Source organism: Podarcis cretensis (genome assembly GCF_951804945.1).
Source record: "Podarcis cretensis genome assembly, chromosome: 10".
Taxonomy (NCBI): domain Eukaryota; kingdom Metazoa; phylum Chordata; class Lepidosauria; order Squamata; family Lacertidae; genus Podarcis; species Podarcis cretensis.
In genome coordinates, this window is record NC_137179.1 from 1,353,432 (window position 1) to 1,371,613 (window position 18,182).

Here is an 18,182-nt window from a genome sequence, read left to right on the forward strand (position 1 = left end):
CTCCCCTTAATTGCAGGCAAGCCAAGTCTGACCTCCTTCCAGATTCGGCTCGACTTGCTTTGCTTGCTAGGGATTATCTGGCCCAAGGACTGGTGGCGAAGGGGGACGGAGGTGGGGGTTTGCTTTTCTCTCTGCCTGTGGCCTCCCAGGGTAGCCAGGGGGGCAAATGGGGGAGCTGGCCAGGCGTGGGCATGGGAAACCCCCAAATCATCCCACAGAAACAGCCAAAGAGAACGCAGGTACATGTGGGGAGGTGATAAGGATCAGACCAGACTCCAGGGTCAGGGAGAGGGAGTTGTGGTGCTCTAGAGCAGGGGTCAGAAAACTTTTTCAGCAGGGGGCTGGTCCACTGTCCCTCAGACCCTGTGGTGGGCTGGATTATATTTTGAAAAAAATAGAACGAATTCCTCTGCGCCACAAATAACACAGAGGTGGATTTTAAATAAAAGGACACATTCTACTCATGTAAAAACATGCTGATTGCCGGACTGTCCGTGGGCTGAATTGAGAAGGCGATTGGGCAGGATCTGGCCCCCAGGCCTTAGTTTCCCTACCCCTGCTCTAGAGAGATTCCCCCTCCCGACTCTCCCCAGGCGCCTTCCTCAAACACCTTTAGGCACCTGGTGAAAACCTTCATCTCCACCCAGGCCACTGGCTGATGGACATCTGATGCCCTTTTAAATGTGCTGGGTGTGTGTGTGGGACTCTCAGTTGACTTTTGTTTTTATCTCTATTATGAATTTTGCTGTTTAGGGAAGTTTCTAATGTTTGACGTTTTATTGTGTTTTAAATACAGTGGTACCTCGGTTTAAGAACAGTCCTGTTTATGAACGATTCCGTTTACAAGCTCTGCAAAACCGGAAGTAGTGTCCCAGTTTGCAGACCTTGGTCTACAAATGGAATCCGAATAGTGGAAGGGCACTGGTGGCGGGAGACATCATTAGGGAAAGCGCACCTCGGTTTAAGAACGGTTTCGGTTTAAGAACGGACTTCTGGAACGGATTAAGTTCATAAACCTAGGTACCGATGTACAGTGGTACATACGCTTCAGGTTACAGACTCCGCTTACCCAGAAATAGTGCTTCAGGTTAAGCACTTTGCTTCAGGATGAGAACAAAAAGCGTGCTCCGGCAGCGCAGCGGCAGCAGGAGGCCCCATTAGCTAATGTGGTGCTTCAGGTTAAGCAGTTTCAGGTTAAGAACGGACCTCTGGAACGAATTTAGTACTTAACCCGAGGTACTACTGTATTCTGTTGGGAGCTGCCCAGAGTGGCTGGGGAAACCCAGCCAGGTGGGCGGGGTATAAATACTATTATTATTATTATTATTATTATTATTATTAATAATAATAATAATAATAAATGATTTTATGTCACGAACCACCCTGAGGCCTATGGATGGAGGGTAGTATGCAAAGTTAATTAATTAATTAATCATCACCGCGGAGGCCTGCAGCACCTTCCCCCACATCCCCCGCTCGCCTCAGCACCCGGGACAAGGGAACTGGTTGCCAGTGCTGGACTTTGGGGTTTCAGATTTCGGCAGCGCTCTGGACGATGCCTCCCGCAATCATTGCTTCGCCCTCTTGACTTGTTGCCTAGAGTGGGCAAAGCGGTCGCTGTCCCCTAACCCCGCCTCTGTGGCCAGTGGCCTAGCAAGGTCAGGTGGTACCCGGTGCAGAAAATTTCTTGTCACCCCCATACACATTGAAATTTTTTGTTTTATTTTTGCCTGCAAAAATGGTTTGACTTTATTTCATATTTTGGGGGGAACCAGAGTTGCTGACCTTTTTTTTTTTTTTTTTTTTTTTTTGCACAGCCCGGGTTGTATAGCGCTTTTTTGTTGTGGAGATTGTGCGCCTTGTGGCGAGGAGTCTGCCAGCCACCCTACCGCTGAGGGGGACCCTTTGGCAGCAGGAAACTTGCGCACGCCAAAGCCACAGTGTCTCTCCCAGATGTTAAGTGCCGCACAGCACCTGAAGCAGCGTCTCCACCCCCATCGTTCTGTCTGGACACTGAGGTCCAGTGCCAAGGGCCTTCTGGCGGTTCCCTCACTGTGAGAAGTGAAGTTACAGAGAACCAGGCAGAGGGCCTTCTCGGTGGTGGCACCCACCCTGTGGAACACCCAGTGGCGTAGCGTGGGGGGCGCAGGGGGGGCCAGCCGCACCGGGCGCAACATTTGGGGGGGGCGCGCTCGCACTCGCAGCTCTCTGCCCCTACCTGGCTCACTCACTCACTCTCACCGCAGTGCTGGCTGTCCGAATCCGATCCGAGCTGCCGGGTCGCTGCCCACTGTGGAGGGGGAGGGTGCCAGGCGTGCATTGCGTTGCCACACCCACCCCACCACCTTGCTCCACCTCTGTCTGTGGCTGCCCGCTGTGATGCCAGCCTCCCTGGCCCATTGGCCAGATCCGCCCCCCTCCTTGGACGTCCTCCCTCCCTCTTCCCGTCCTGCTGACCCTCTTTCTCTCCTCTCTGTTCTCCAGGTTCCACCTGCCAGAGGCCGTCGGACGGAGCCTGCGACGGAGGCCAATGTGGAGGTTCCTGCTCCTCCTCTGTCTGCCCCCTCTGGGCTCCGGGATGCCCCCCGGCCCCCGCCAGCCAGCGGGGCTCAGCAACAACAACTCCAGCCATGGGCTCCAGGCCCCCGGCACGTCCCCCACCCCCCCACCGGTGACCCCCACCCTGCTACCCACCCACAGCGAAGCCCCCGGCCTCTCCCTGAACCTGGGGCTCAACTTCAAGATCAAGGTGCGAGGCAAGGGCCGGGCGGGCGAGGGGCCAGCCAGCACGAAGCCCCCCACCCAGCCAGCTGCCCCCACCCACTCTCAAGTGCCGGGCGCCAGTCGCTTCTGGGCAGAGGCCCTGGGGGGCTCCGGGTGGCAGGCTAGCATCCCTGCGGAGGAGCTCCCCCCCGGGCCGGGCGGGTGGGCTTGGGGTGGCCCCCCGGCACCCGCCAACCCCGACCTCCCGGGCTCCGGACCCACCCCTCAGCACCCGCTGGCGCTCTGGCCCAGGCTGACGGAGAAGGCCTTGGCTGCCCCCGTGGGGGAGGACAGCAAGGAGCTGGAATTCAAGATCGACATTGACCTGACGGCCGGGCTGGGCAAGGAGGGCGGCATGGCACCCAACAGCAGCAGTGGCGGCACTGCCAGGCGGTACCCACTGCTCCCTGGGCTCCGGGTCGGGATCTCGGAGATTGCCAGCAAACTGGGGGGACCAGGTGAGTATCTGTTGCAAGGGGAGGGAGGGAGGCCAACAGTAGGGGGCGCTGGAGCCCATGACTAGGAAGAGGTGCCTCCTCCTAGCTTCGCCCCATCTTCCACCTCCTCGCTGAGTTCCTCCAGAGTTGAACTATGGAACTCACCGCTGCAGTGGCGGCCAACCCATTTGGAAGGCTTTAAAAGAGGGTTGGAGAAATTCATGGGGCAAAAGAGGCTTGCAATAGCTCTGCTCTGCCTCTCGGTCGCTCAGAGCTGGAGAGAGTTTCTGCTCCGCTTGGATCCCATTTGCAGATTCCCCATTGGGAAATCTGGCCAGCCACTGGGAGAGCAGGTCTCTGGACTAGATGGGCCCTTGGCCTGATCCTGCAGGCTCTTCTTATGGGTGGCTGGTGCCCCTTGGGAGGGGTAGTAAGAATACTAGTAGCAAGTATATTTCACAATTTTTAAATAGGAAATCTATGATTAATAATAATAATAATAATAATAATAATAAAATTGTATTTATACACCGCCCTTCCTGGTTCAGAAAACCGGGCTCAGGGCAGCTAACAACAAATTTAAAACACTTAATTGATGCAACAAAAAAACTGCATAAAATACAGTATAAGACCTGGATAACAATAAATTCAGAATTCAAAAATCAATTTAGGGGGGGAATCCATCCAATAAACATGAGATGATCACCAGGGCTAGCTGGCTAAATTAGTCCTATTTGGGCCAGCGAGGAGACCAGGGGAGAATTAGCTGTGGGGTCCCAGAGCAGGGAATCTTCATAAAAAGGGGAGGGGGAGGGAAGGAAGGGGAATAAAAGATCAGGCTAAGTTCAATTTGAAAGCCAGGCAGAATAGCTTTGTCTTACAGGCCCTGTGGAAGGAGGTTAAATCCTGCAGGGCCCTGGTCTCCTGGGACAGAGCATTCCACCAGGTCGGAGCCATCACTGAGAAGGCCCTGGCTCTTGGGGAGGATAGTCTGACTTCCTTAGGGCCCGGGACCTCTAAACTATGATGGAGTCACAAATAGTACAATTCAATCAATTGCATGTGCCAAATTAAAACAAGTAGTCAAATAATATCACAGAGTCGAACAAGCCTTTCAATTGAAATTTCTGTTTAAAAATTGTGAAATATACTTGTTACTAATATTCTTATTAGCCGTGTGTTCCCTGTGATTGTTTAGAGTTTGTCTGTTTTTGCAACCCAGGGGATTTCCTTTGTTACACCTTGGGAGGGGTAGGGTGGGAGGCTGGGAGGCCAACAGTAGGGGGCACCAGAGCAGAGCAAAGCCATTATATCTTCCTCCTCCTCAGGCTGTGCCACCCTCTGGACTGGCTGCAAAGGGGGCAGGGCAGGTGGGGGCTGGCTGCATTCCAAGAGGGAGGTTGGCAGGACAGCAAGCAGCCTCCATTGAGTTGGCACAGAATGAGGCTGAACCCTGGAAAATCCCAGGGAAACAAAAGCAGGGCAGATATCGACTGGCATCTTCCAGTGGTTTGCAGCAGCTGGTCGTTGCAGCCTCCAGCTGAGGAGGGCACAGCTTGGCCATCCTGGCTTAGGAGCCCTCGACAGCCGTTGGCCATGTTGAGTCTTGGGGTCCCTTCAAACACCACAGTTCTGTATTAAACAAAAATCTGGCCTTATTCCCTTATGGGGAATAGAGTCCTTTGTAGGTTCTCCCTCGGTGGGAGAAAAGAACAGAGGCCAACCAGAGAATACTGAGAAGCAAAGCAGCTCGTAAGCCTGATCTTTATTGATCTGTTGCAACAGGGTGCTCCCCTCACACGCAGGAAAGGGGGAGGACCCAGAACAAAGGTGTGCCTGCCCTTATATAGACATTTTAAATTGCCCACCCTGGATCCAAGACCACCCCTCCATACATCATACCTACATCACAGAAAGAGCGGTCTACAACAGAAATCTGAGTGCTTTGTTTACCTCCTGTCTGCCAGGTTACCTGTTTAATGGTCACTTGATTGGATACCCTGGGGAGCCTGGCCAGTCTTTTGTAATAATAAATACTTAGTTCCTGAGCCAGGTCACAGCCTCACACCCTATTCATATCTTAAATGTGCCCTTAAGACAGGATTTGTGAAGGAAAAGACAATGGGGAGGCTTTTCCATTTTCCTTCGACCTTGCAGAGAAATATTTGAGGTCAATTTGGGAGGGACAAAATGGTTTCAGGACTTTTTCTGTGGGGTTTCAGACATGGGGTTTATATATGCAGTTGTGAACATTTATCTTTTATATATAAGACCTTAATTTTTTTATTTCATTTCTAATCTGCCTGGGAGGGTCTGGCATTGGTCTAGGTGCCTGATGGCCTCGTGGCGGGACAGAGAGAGGGGAGCAGTGCCCCCGAGCCCCTCTCAATTCTCCACTTCTCTCCTCAGGCCTATTTGGATCCACGCTGCCGCCTGAGCCTCCCGAGTGGAACGTCACAGACAGCGCCGGGGAGCCACCTGGGGGCTCCTACCCAACCCCAGAGCAAGGTGAGAGCGTCAGAGAGGCAGGCGAGGGAAGATGGGAGGGAGAGTTGGTCCCAAGATGCTCACCTGAGCTCCAGGCTCCAAAGGATGGAGGGGCTCGCAGGAGTTTGGCGATCCGTGGCCAGGATTGCTGCAGGACGAGGGCTGGCCCAGGGGTTAAGAACCTACATAGAGCCTGCTGGATCAGGCCAATGGCCCACCTACTCCAGCATCCTCTTCCCACAGTGGATGAATTGTTGACTGTGGGAAACCCACCAGCAGGATCCGAGCACGAGAGCAATTCTCCCCTCCTGAAATGGTTTTCAGAAGCACTGCCCCCTCCGGCTGTGGAGAGCAGAGCAGAGCCAAAATCTGACTCACAGCCAGAATCTTTCTAATCCCCTTTTCAAGCCATCCAGCTTGGTGGCCATCGCTGCCTCCTGCTGGAGGGAGTTCCATAGTTTAACAGATGTGAACTTTTAGAGCAGATCACTACAAGACATGTCTCTGAAAAAAATTACACATCACTTGGGAGCATAGGCGAACTAATGCCAGTGAAGACAGACGAACTAATGCCAGTGTCCTGGAAGAAGCAAAGATCACCAGTGTTGAAGCAATGATTCTTCAGCATCAACTTCATTGGACTGGTCATGTGCGGATGCCTGATGATCGTCTTCCAAAGCAACTACTCTATTCCAAACATAAAAATGGAAAGCGTAATGCTGGTGGTCAACAAAAGAGGTTTAAAGACTCTCTCAAGGCAAATCTTAAAAAATGTAGTATAAACACTGACAACTGGGAAACACTGGCCTGTGAGCGCTCCAACTGGAGAACAGCCTTTATACCAAAGGTGTCATGGGCTTTGAAGACACTCGAATTCAGGACGCAAGGGAGAAACGTGCTAAGAGGAAGGCACGCTTGGCAAACCCTCACCAGGATTAACTCCCGCCCGGAAACCTGTGCCCCACTCAGTGGTGGAGGAAGGGGGCAAGGGGAGTGCACCGCTCCGGCACCATCAGGGATGGGGGTACCAATGCGGTCGACCCCCCCCCCGACACGTGCCACGCCCCCCATGTGCCGGATGCCACGCCCCCAGGATGCATGCCACATCCCTGCGCGCGACCTGCCACACCCCCGGGATGTGCACCAGCCATGTTCCCATCTGCTCTCTGCCCCTGGTGCCGAAGCATGCAGCTTCACCAATGTCCCCACTGTGGAAGGACGTGTGGATCCAGAATTGGCCTCCACAGTCACTTATGGACTCATTGTTAAAACCATGTTTATGGAAGACAATCTTGCTCAGCTACGAGGGATTCCCGGAGAAGGAGAAAGGAGAAGGGAGAACACCCTGGAGCCCAGGAAGCCGCAGACGCATGTTTAAATGAAACAGAAACAAGGTCCACCTCGAAGCCAAAATACTTTTATTCTCTTAACACTACAAATATCGATCTCTCCCCTTCCGCTCCGCCTCCCCAGCTGCTCCCTCCCACGGTGCAAGACTTGCCGGCCTCTGGCATCGCTCACCTCCTCTGGACGGGCAGTGGCTTGACCAGGAAGCTCTCAATGTGCTCGAAAATGGTGTAGGGGTCCTGATCCGCGTTCAGGAAGATGGCTTCCTCGTAGTAGTCCTCCAGCTCGGTCACCTGCCGGTTGTAGATGTCGGCCTTCTTCTCCACCAGGCTGGGAGCGTCCCTGGGGTTCCGCCGCAGGCGCTGGTGGACGTCCTCGTCGGCCGGAGGCTTGAAGATGGTGTGGTACCTCTCTCCCGAGACGGGGTCGGTGGCCCGCTGGCAGATGCGCTGCAAGGCCACCTCGGTGGGCAGGTTGAGGAAGAAGACCCGGTTGGGCTCGAAACCCGTGTGCCTGAAGAGGTCCGCCTGGTCCACGTCGCGGGGGAAGCCGTGCAGCACCCAGCCGTTGGTCAGGCAGTCCCGCTCCGACAGCCGGTCCTTGAGGACGCTCAGAGCGATGCTGTCTCTCACGGGGTAGCCGCTCTCAAAGAAGGGCTTGATGAGCTCGCCCACCGCCGTCTTGGCCGCCACCTTTTCCCGCAGCAAGTCGCCAAAGAAGATGTTGACCAACCCATACTTCTGGGCCAGCAGAGCGGCCTGCAGGCTCTTGCCGCAGCCGGGTGGACCTAGGAGCAGCACTCGGGGGCTGAAGGGGGCATCCGAGTGTGGGCGGCTCTGCACGAAATTCAGGACCTGGGCAAATACGTCCACGCAGGGCTGGTCAGCGTTGATGGCCTTGTGGCACCCCTCGTACGCCTGGATGATGCCGGGCAGGTTGCGGTGGCTCTCCAGGAGGCGCCTGGCCGTGGCTGGTGCCGAAACGCCCTCCGGCCTCACCAGGCGCTTCTGGACGGCGAAGTCGACCGGCCAGTCGAAGGTGGTGTGGTAGACCTCCTGGGTGAGGGGGTCCAGCAGCTTGCCCAGGTTCCTCTCCATCAGCACAGTGTCTGGAGCGGAGAGGACCACCACGTGCCGGGGGGCGATGCCCGTGGACTGCAGCACCAGAGCCTGGCTCCTCGTCTCGGGGAAGCCGTCCAGCACCCAGCCCAGCTTGATGCAGTCCACGTCGTTCAAGCGCTCCTCTAGGAGGGCGGCCCACAGATCGTTGGGGATCTGCTTCTTTTGATCCTGCAAGGCCATGGCCTCGCTGGATCTCTTGAGAAGCTTGCTGCGCATGAGGTCCTGGGGACAGAGGTAGGTGGCACTCAGGTGCTTGCAGATCCAGCGGGAGATGGTCGTCTTCCCAGAGGCAGGAGGCCCCACGACGAAGATCTTGGGCACCTCGTCGTTGTCCCTCTTCAGGTGGGCGATCATGAAGTCGATGGGGTTCTCAGGCTGATACACCAGGAGGTCCTCCATCAGGCTCTGCATGAGCTGGAAGATGTTGTGTTTCTCGGCGTAGACGGCCATCGCCGGAGGGACTTGGTGGGGCTTGGTCGTTACGTCCATCTCTGCCTGCTGGCGCCACTGGAGCAGAAAGCCAGGTTCTCAAGCAGGTGTTGTGTTCCGAGGTCGCCCAGCAGCGACTGGTGACATCACCATCCATAGAAGTGGAACACGGAACGACACACGGCCCTCAGAGTGCAGAGCCATCCTGAGCGCAGCCTGGCCGCTGTTTTTATTGATTAGGACCGAGTAGCAATTAAGCTATGGTTTTCCCAGTAGTGATGTATGGAAGTGAGAGCTGGACCATAAGGAAGGCTGATCATCGAAGAACTGATGCTTTTGAATTCTGGTGCTGGAGGAGACTCTTGAGAGTCCCATGGACTGCAAGAAGATCAAATTGATCCACTGTGAAGGAAATCAGCCCTGAGTGCTCCCTGGAAGGACAGATCCTGAAGCTGAGGCTCCAAGACTTTGGCCACCTCATGAGAAGAGAAGACTCCCTGGAAAAGACCCTGATATTGGGAAAGATGGAGGGCACAAGGAAAAGGGGACGACAGAGGACGAGATGATGGGACAGTGTTCTTGAAGAGATCAACATGAGTTTGACCAAACTGCGGGAGGCAGTGGAAGACAGAAGTGCCTGGCGTGCTCTGGTCCAGGGAGTCATGAAGAGGCGGACACGACTAAACAACTAAACAACAACAGAGTAGCAATTTATCGTACTTGCTGAGCACAGATGCCTGTTTAATCATAGAATCATAGAAGAGTTGGAAGAGACCACAAGGGCCATCGAGTCCAACCCCCTGCCAAGCAGGAAACACCATCAGAGCACTCCTGACATATGGTTGTCAAGCCTCTGTTTAAAGACCTCCAAAGAAGGAGACTCCACCACACTCCTTGGCAGCAAATTCCACTGTCAAACAGTTTTTAGTTTAGTTTAGTTTTTAGTTGCTGATATTCCGTGAGTTGTTTTCATTTGTTAAAGTCTTTTCATAATACAGTAAGAGAAATTCCTCTTAAGTAAAAACAAAACAAGGAGAGAAAGAGAAAACACCAAAGGGAAAACCCCAAAATAGCAGAAGACAAAAGAGAAGAAGAGAAGAAAAATAAAAAGGATTTCTCGTCTGTCAGTTACATAACAGAAATTGTTCAAGATATTCACTCTAGAATGGCACCCAACTGATCTACTTTCTAGTAGGCAATATTTACCCAAATGGATTGATTCATTTCCCTTTTTACACAAAAAGTCCAAAAGGAAGGGTTCTGCTGCTGCTGCTGCTGCTGCTGCTGCTGTTGTTGTTGTTGAATGTCAGCAATACAGTCATACCTCAGGTTACAGCCGCTTCAGGTTGTGCGTTTTCAGGATACGGACACGCCGAAACCTGGAGGTACTGGAACAGGTTACTTCCAGGTTTTGGCACTCACACATGCGCAGAAGCACTAAATTGTGCTTTGCGCATGTGCAGAAGTGCAGAATCGCAACCCACACGTGTGCAGATGCGCTGCTGTGGGTTGCGGACACTGCGGGTTGCAAATGTGCCTTCCAAATGGATCACGTTTGCAACCTGAGCGTCCACTGTAGTTTTTTCTTCAGTAACTTCAGCAACCATTCCTCCATATTAAACAGTAATAAATCTTTCCATCTTTGTCCACACAAGACTCTCTGCATTTCCATTTCCTGCTGTATTTGCCATGGTTTTCCATCTTGATTTTTTTTGGGGGGGGGAAAGGCTCTTCCATTAACACTTCTCCCATTCTGTTTCCAAGAAAAGCTCCAGAGCCTTGACAGCTTTCCCCTCTAAATTCACTCCAAATTTTAAACAGAGTCCTCCTTTCTTTCTCAACTCTTATCTCTGCTGGCTCAGGGTGTCTTTTCATATAGCCATCCATGGAACACCTGTGTGAAGGAGTTCTAAAAAAATAAGAAACCCGGGAGCTGTAGTTTGCTAAGGTTGCTGGGAACTGGAAGTCCTGCAAGGGATAGACTACAGTTCCCATGATTCTTGTGGGGAGGGGGATGTGCTTTAAAGAGATGATATTTGTTGTTGGTCCAGGAACAGCAGGAGCCTGGAGCTCAGTGAGCAGGACTGAGAATGGGGTGTTTGCTCTGGCTTCCTGTGTGCTTAGGAGAGGCCCATGGCCTCTGCAAACAGCACCCGGCAGGGGCCTCTGTTGCTCCAGACGAGGAATCCCACCTCCTGGCTGACCTCCCATCTCAGCTCCCTTGAAAAGGGTTGCATTGCAGGAGACTTTGTGCAAATATCAGAAGTATCCCAGGACCATTGATTCAGGGGGTCAACCCCGTCCCCTTCTGCCAGATCGGTTGGGATGGATTTACTCAGTCCGCAGAGGGGCTGATTCTCCAGTTGTCCTTGCCCACCTGCAATAGCTTCCCCCTCATGCTCTCTCTCTCCCCCCCCCCCCATGTTTCAGGCCAAATGAGAATCCTTTCTTCCTGTCTGAATTCCTTCCCAATAATCCTTCCCTTTGAGCCCTTAAAGGGTCTCTTCAAATGCAAATCTTCAAAACGAACCATCAGTATGGAAGAAGCAAAGTTCACCCCTGTGGAAGCGATGATTCGATGATTCTTCAACATCAACTTTATTGGACTGCCTGATGATCGTCTTCCAAAGCAACTCCTCTATTCCGAACTTAAAAATGGAAAGCACAATGCTGGTGGTCAACAAAAGAGATTTAAAGACTCTCTCAAAGCAAATCTAAAAAAAATGTATAAACACTGATTGGCCTGCGAGTGCTCCAATTGGAGAACAGCCTTGACCAAAGGTGTCCTGGGCTTTGAAGACACTCAAACTCAGGACGCAAGGGAGAAACGTGCTAAGAGGAAGGCACGCTTGGCAAACCCTCACCAGGATCAACTCCTGCCTGGAAACCTCTGTCCCCACTGTGGAAGGACGTGTGAATCCAGAACTGGCCCCCATAGTCACCTACGGATTCACTGTTAAGATAGGGTTACCAGACATTCCCAGTTCCCGGGGACAATCCCCGGATTTGCAAATCTGTCCCTGGACAAATTCCGTCCCCGGAATGTCCCCAGATTTGCAAATCTGTCCCCGGGAAACGTGGCAGCGGCAGCCTCAGAAACCTGGAGCCAGCCTGGTAGTGCAGTTGGCTCTGGCTGGCTCCAAGAGCTGCTCGCTGCCATAGCGCCCACCATTTTTCCTCACCGAAAGTCCCCATATGATGTGTCTTGTGCGCAACACATCCTATGGGGACTTCTGGCAAGGAAAAATGGTGGGCGCCACGGCAGTGAGCAGTGAGCAGCTCTTGAAGCCAGCCAGAGCCAACTGTGCTACCAGGCTGGCTCTGGGCTGCTGACTGCCGCTGCCACTGCTGCCACTGCTGAAGGGGAACTGGAGATGTCCGGTTTTTAAAATCATTGACCTTCTAAGTCCAGGATGTCTGCATTATCCAATATAATCCACTCTTTTAACTAACACAAACAGGCTGTCTCATAATACATTTGCAGGTCTGGCAGCTTCCTTCCATCCTTTGGGTGGGATCAAAGATGGGGCTTTCAGGGACTTGCTCCCGGCAAACAAACCAACCTCTCAGTCTGCCCCCTTTTCTCCTTCTCCCCCCATAGGTTCCGAATCCAGCAGCCTCTCCGCATCTCCCGGCAGTGAAGGGGCTTTCGTGGCTCTGCCAGGCTGCCCACCTGACCTCCTGAATGACTGCGGTTCACCGCTGCCCGACCCCGGCTCACCCCCGGCCTCCTCGCTGCTCTCGCCGGCCCTGCCCCTCTTTGTGCCGCTGCACGCCGACTGGGACGTGGCCCTGGCTGAGTGGGGCCTGGCCTGGGAGGCTCATGTCTATGGGGCAGGCTCCCTCTTTGCCCTCCTGGCCCTCCTCTCCCTGCTGGGCCTGCTGGGCCTCCCTTGCCGCTGTCCTGCCGGCTGCAGGACCCTGGCGCTGCTGCAGCTCCTGCTGCTGGGGGCGGGCGGCGGGCGAGCCACCCTCCTCCTGGGCGACGCCTGTGGGCACCTCGAGCTGCTGCCCGCCTTTGCCTTGCGGCTGCTCCACGACCTGGCACTGCCCTGCCTGACCTCGGCCCTGGCCGCCACCCTGCTGCTGCTTTCGCGCCGCGCCCGCCTGGAGCACTCCTCGCCCTCCGGCCTGCGCCACCCTTGCCTGCTGGCTGCCCTGGTCCTGCTGCACTTCTCAGTGGCCACGGGGGCCGTTCTGGCCACTGACCTCCTCCACCAGCTGCCCTTCCTGCTCCTGGCTTCGCGGGGCGCCTTCGCCCTCCTGGCTGCCCTGCTCTCCGTCTCCTTCCTCATCTTCCACTGCAGGGCACGAGCCGAGGCCGCACAGATTTACGACCTCAAGAGCGCCACGCAGCCAGCCTGCCGCTGCCCCTTCGCCGACACCCGCCAGTGGAGGCAGGCTGCCCACACCGCCCTCCCGGCCGCCTTCTTTGGGCTGCTGAGCGCCAGCCTGCACACCTACGCCATCCTGCATGCCCTGGGCTACGGCCTGCGCCCCCAGCTCTTTGGGCCCTGGCCCTGGTGGGGGCTGCAGCTGGCCTGCCGCATCTGCGAGGCAGGCATGGGGCTGCCCTTGGCCTTCCTGGGCCTGTACGCCACCTTCTGCTCCTCTCCGGCCGGCCGGCCGCCCTGCTGCGCCTGCTGCTGCTGCCTCTCTGCGGACCCCGCTGCTGCCAAGGCCCAGCTCCTGCCCAACAACTTCCAGTGGGCATTGTCGCAGCACGAGAAGCTGGTTGTCTGCGACACCATCGCCCGCAGCGAGTCCGACTACCTCCCGCTCTACGCCCTGCCTGCCGGGGAGGCCGACGACGCCAAAGCCGTCTCTGTGCTGAGTGTGGCCGTGGAGGCTGGCGACCCCACGGCCGATTTCCAGCCCCCCTCGCCCATCGACCTCCGGCGCAGCATCGACGAAGCTCTGTGCAGCGAGGGGCTCTTCCTCCAGGACGGGGGCTCTCCCTACGCCCCCTCCAGCACCCTGTCACTCAGCCTGGCCCGGGAGCGGTCTGCAGAGAGCGAGCTCTACCGCACGGCCTCCTGCCTGGAGCTGGTGCCTGCCCGGTCCTGGGGGGCCAGCGGGGAGGGGGCCAGCGGAGCCACCACTGCCGCCTCCTCGTCCCCGGAGCCTTGGGGGGGCGGGGAGGGCGGCAGCAGCAGCTGCTCCACCTGCCCCTACAGACACTCCACGGACGACACCTCTCTCGTGCTCAGCTCCAGCCCCGGAAAAAGCCCCCCGCGGGTCTCGCCGGCCTGCGGGAGCCCCCCGCCTCCAGGCCGCCAGAGCTGGCCCCAGGCTCCCGTCTCCCAAGAATCCCTGGTGTCGTCGTCTTCGGGGCCCCGGGGGCCACACGCAGCCCTCCTGCAGGAGGAGTTCATGGACGTGTGCCGCCAAATCGATGCCCTCAGCGTCAGCAGCGACACCATAGACTTGTAGGCGTGCTGGGCAGAGGGAGGGGAGGCTGACCTTTGACCCCCCCCAAAAAGGCACGTGCAATTCTCAGCGGGAGCTGCAGTGGGGCAGGTGCCTTGCCACTCTCCCCCAACCCCAGTCGCCGACTTTGCATGGGTCAGGAATCGTGGTGCGGCTGAGCATGGGGGGGGCTGCTCTTGTCTGCTCTGCTCCCCCCACCCCCAAGGGAAAGGAAAGACAAACGGACATCCCTGCTGGGGCACAGCCATATGCAATGCCCCCCCCCCTGCCCCTAACCTGCGTCCTCCTCTGGTCTGCTGAGGCTTCAGTGTTAGAAAAGAGCCTGCCCCACATCCCCCCCTCTCCGGACTTGCTTTCCCATCCCCTAAGGGTGGGGGCTGCCCTCCAGCAAGAGTTTGTTCCCTTTAGTAGCGATGAAAGAGGACGTCTTGCCTTGTTCCGTGGTGTCGTCGTCGACTAAGAAGAAAAGGAAGCAGGTGAGGACCACGCCCCCTCCTCACCAGGGCTGGGGGAGGGAGCAGGGAAAGCGAGAGAGAGAGAGTTTTAACCTTTATTTATCAATAAAAGAGTTTTATGGAGACACGTGTCTGGGTTTCCTCTTTGGGAAGCGCAACGGAGATTCAGCTGCAAGTTCTGCGTTGCAAAGGGTTGGGATGGATGACCCCGCGGACCCCATCTGATGGGACTGTGGTTCTGTGCCGCCTGGTCCCCCACTGCTGCCCCTCTTAAAGCAAACACAGGGAGCTGCCTTATGCTGAGCCAGACCTTTGGGCCTGTCTGGCTTGGTTCTTCCCGCACTGACAGGCAGAGGCTCCCCAGGGTTTTGCTCCAGCCCTGCCTGGAGCCAGAGTCGCACCTAGACTCCCTTGCACCCTTGGGAAGCAGCTGTGCCAGCACCTCCAGAGGCAGGAGAGACCATGGACCAGAAACCCAAAAATGTTTGCTTTCTGTCCCCTTTGTTATTAGAGGCTACTGCCCACACACTTCCGCTGCCCTTTTCTGCTTGTGTGGTGGCACCTCGGTAAAACCACTTATGACTGTTTGTAGCAGAGTTTTCCCCGGAGGCAGAGGACCAGAACAGGCGTCATACTCAGATTCACAGTCAAGAGCTTCTCTATTGCTTGACTGACAGCACAAGCGTTTCTGTTCCTATTACAGTGGTACCTCTGGATACAAACAGGATCCGTTCCGGAGCCCCGTTCACATCCAGAAGCAAACATATCTAGCGACAGCACGTCTGCACACGCACACGCCACTTTTTGCCACTTCTGCGCATGTGCATGATGTCATTTTGAGTGTCTGCACATGCACAAGCAGCGAAACCCAGAAGTAACGCGCTCCGTTACTTCTGGGTTGCTGCGGAGCGCAACTCGAACGTGCTCAACCTGAAGCTCATTCAACCTGAGGTATGACTGTATATACAAGCTACAGTGGTACCTCGGGTTACAGACGCTTCAGGTTACAGACTCCACTAACCCAGAAATAGTACTTCAGGTTAAAAACTTTGCTTCAGGATGAGAACAGAAATGGCGCGGTGGCAGCGGGAGGCCCCATTAGCTAAAGTGGTGCTTCAGGTTAAGAACAGTTTCAGGTTAAGAACGGACCTCCAGAATGAATTAAGTACTTAACCCGAGGTGCCACTGTATTCCTTCTTTATCTCTCCAGCACGGTATACTCTCAGTCCAGTAATTAACAATCCTGACACAGCAAAACTCGCAGTATCAGCAGCACACGTTGTCTTACTTCCAACCTTGTTGTCAGCGTGTGTGCTGACAGTGTGTGTGTGTGTGTGTGTGTGTGTGTGTGTGCTCTTTCCTTGTGTAGAAATTGTAGCCTGCAACTTTATCCCTTTATTTGCACCTCCAGCTGACAACCAATCAAGTCTAGAGTGCCACTCCTACATAATAACAATAATTTAATAATTTATTATTTGTACCCCGCCCATCTGCCTGGGCCTCCCCAGCCACTCTGGGCGGCTTCCATAAAAACCAAAAATACACTAAAATATCACAGATTAAAAACTTCCCTGAACAGGGCTGCCTTAAGATGCCTTAAGAAAACTCTGGAACCCTCTTTAAAGCTTCCAGGAACTTTTATCTGTTTCTTAAAGAAAGTTTTCATAACATTTGTGACTTCTGCCATGGACATCAAGATGGGCTCTGCTCCTTCTTCTCTTCTTCCTCCTCCTCTGGTCCCTCGGTCTGCCAGCCGCTTTCCATTCTGTCTCCCTTCCTGTTCCCTCCTCTTGCAAGTCCCTCCCCTCCCAACAACCTCTCAATTTTTCTTCCAATTATTATTATTATTATTTATTTGTACCCTGCCGATCTGGCTGGCTTTCCCCAGCCACTCTGGGTGGCTTCCAACAAAGACTAAAAATACATTAAAATGTTACACATTAAAAGCTTCCCTAAACAGGGCTGCCTTCAGATGTCTTCTAAACATTAGATAGTTGTTTATTCCTTTGACATCTGATGGGAAGTTGTTCCACAGAACGGGTGCCACCACCAAGAAGGCCCTCTGCCTGGTTCCCTGTAACTTCACTTCTCACAATGAGGGAACCGCCAGAAGGTCCTCAGCGCTGGTGTCCGGGCTGAACGATGGGGGTGGAGACACTCCTTCAGGGGTACAGGACAGAGGCAGTTTAGGGCCCCACTGAGCCCCACTGGGGAGGGGGCCCTGCAGGGCTGTTGTGACGGCCCACACCAGTGACTGGATTCCTCCACAGAGGCACACACCTCTCCCAGCCGCCCAGGACAGCAGAGGAGTTGTCCAAGGAGCACACAGGTAGGCGGACAGGCTCCTAGCCCCACCCCACCCACCCCCAAAATGCCACAGAGGAAAATAGGACGTGCATCTTTCCGGGATAGGCTCCCGTGTGAGTCACATGACTTGCACAAGAGGGCGTCCCCCCAGATGGGGACCACACTCTTATCACAGGAGCCAGGTGACTTGTGTAAGAGCACACTCCCCCCCCCCCAAGAAAACGGGCATCTTTTGGGGTCGTGCTCTTGTGGGAGCATCCTGGGATCCAACCGGAAGCCAGTATGGCTTCTGTAATTCTGGGGTGTCCCGCTTGAAGTGGAACAGTTGAAGGGCATGGCCACCGCGAGCCTGCCTAGAGAGGTGAGGGTTTCACACATGCACCCCGGGCCTGCTGTAGAATCCCAGCTGTCCATGGAGGCGCAGGTCAGTTCTGTGTCCAGGGCAGCTGTCTACCAGCTCCATCTGGTACACAGGATGAGACCCCACCTGCCCACAAACTGTCTCTCCAGCGTGGTGCATGCTCTAGTTATCTCGTGCTTGGACTACTGCAATGCACTCTACGTGGGGCTACCTTTGAAGGTGACTCGGAAACTACAACTAATCCGGAATGCGGCAGCTAGACTGGTGACTGGAAGCAGCCGCCGAGACCACATAACACCGGTCTTGAAAGAACTACATTGGCTCCCAGTATGTTTCTGAGCACAATTCAAAGTGTCAGTGCTGACCTTGAAAACCCTAAACGGCCTCAGCCCAGTATACCTGAAGGAGCATCTCCACCTCCATCGTTCTGCCCAGACACTGAGGTCCAGCGCCGAGGGCCTTCTGGTGGTTCCCTCGCTGTGAGAAGCCAAGTTACAGGGAACCAGGCAGAGGGCCTTCTCGGTGGTGGCGCCCGCCCTGTGAAAAGCCCTCCCACCAGATGTCAAAGAGAAAAATAACTACCAAATTTTTAGAAGACATCTGAAGGCAGCCCTGTTTAGGGAAGCTTTTAATGTTTAATAGGTTATTGTATTTTAGTGTTTTTTTGGAAGCCGCCCAGAGTGGCTGAGGAAACCCAACCAGATGGGCGGGGTATAAATAAATTATTATTATTATTATTATTATTATTATTATTATTATTATTATTGGCAGGGGACAGCCTGGTTGACCCCTAGTTATGCCTCTGCCAGGAGCCAACGGGAACTGAACCCACGACGTTTAGCACGGAACGCAGCCTCTCTGATGCCGTCTCTCTGCCACCGCTGCCTCCCCTGTGTGGAACCCGGAGGCATTGCAGAGGGAGGGTCTAGATGACCCCCAGGGTCCCTTCCAAGGCTGCTGCTCTCTGATCCTAAGGAAAGTGGTCCTTTCTGAGCTGTGGCTTCCCAGCCTGCCCTCCCCTTCCTGCAGTTCAGCTGTGCCAAAC

The 18,182-nt window shown here is 54.8% G+C and overlaps 2 protein-coding genes across 2 annotated transcripts in view; one reads left to right on the top strand and one right to left on the bottom strand.

Annotated features, from left to right (window-relative positions):
* Positions 1 to 14,592, top strand: part of PRRT4 (proline rich transmembrane protein 4) — a gene marked incomplete at its 5' end in the record, with an annotated part of 28,336 nt that extends 13,744 nt beyond the window's left edge. The window contains 3 exons of the mRNA XM_079992332.1: positions 2,485 to 3,221; positions 5,610 to 5,708; positions 12,186 to 14,592. Of these exons, the coding sequence (XP_079848458.1) occupies positions 2,485 to 3,221; positions 5,610 to 5,708; positions 12,186 to 14,017 (2,668 nt within the window). The 3' untranslated portion in view covers positions 14,018 to 14,592. The remainder of the gene's footprint in view (positions 1 to 2,484; positions 3,222 to 5,609; positions 5,709 to 12,185) is intronic.
* LOC307225077 (adenylate kinase 8-like) lies at positions 7,089 to 8,694 on the bottom strand. The gene has a single exon (XM_079992791.1). It carries the CDS (start codon positions 8,642 to 8,644, stop codon positions 7,205 to 7,207), a length of 1,440 nt encoding a protein of 479 aa, XP_079848917.1. The 5' UTR covers positions 8,645 to 8,694; the 3' UTR covers positions 7,089 to 7,204.
* Positions 14,593 to 18,182: the final 3,590 nt, after the last annotated feature.

Coding starts and splice junctions, on each gene's coding strand:
- LOC307225077 (XM_079992791.1), bottom strand. CDS start 8,644: ATGGACGTAACGACCAAGCCCCACCAAGTCCCTCCGGCGATGGCCGTC.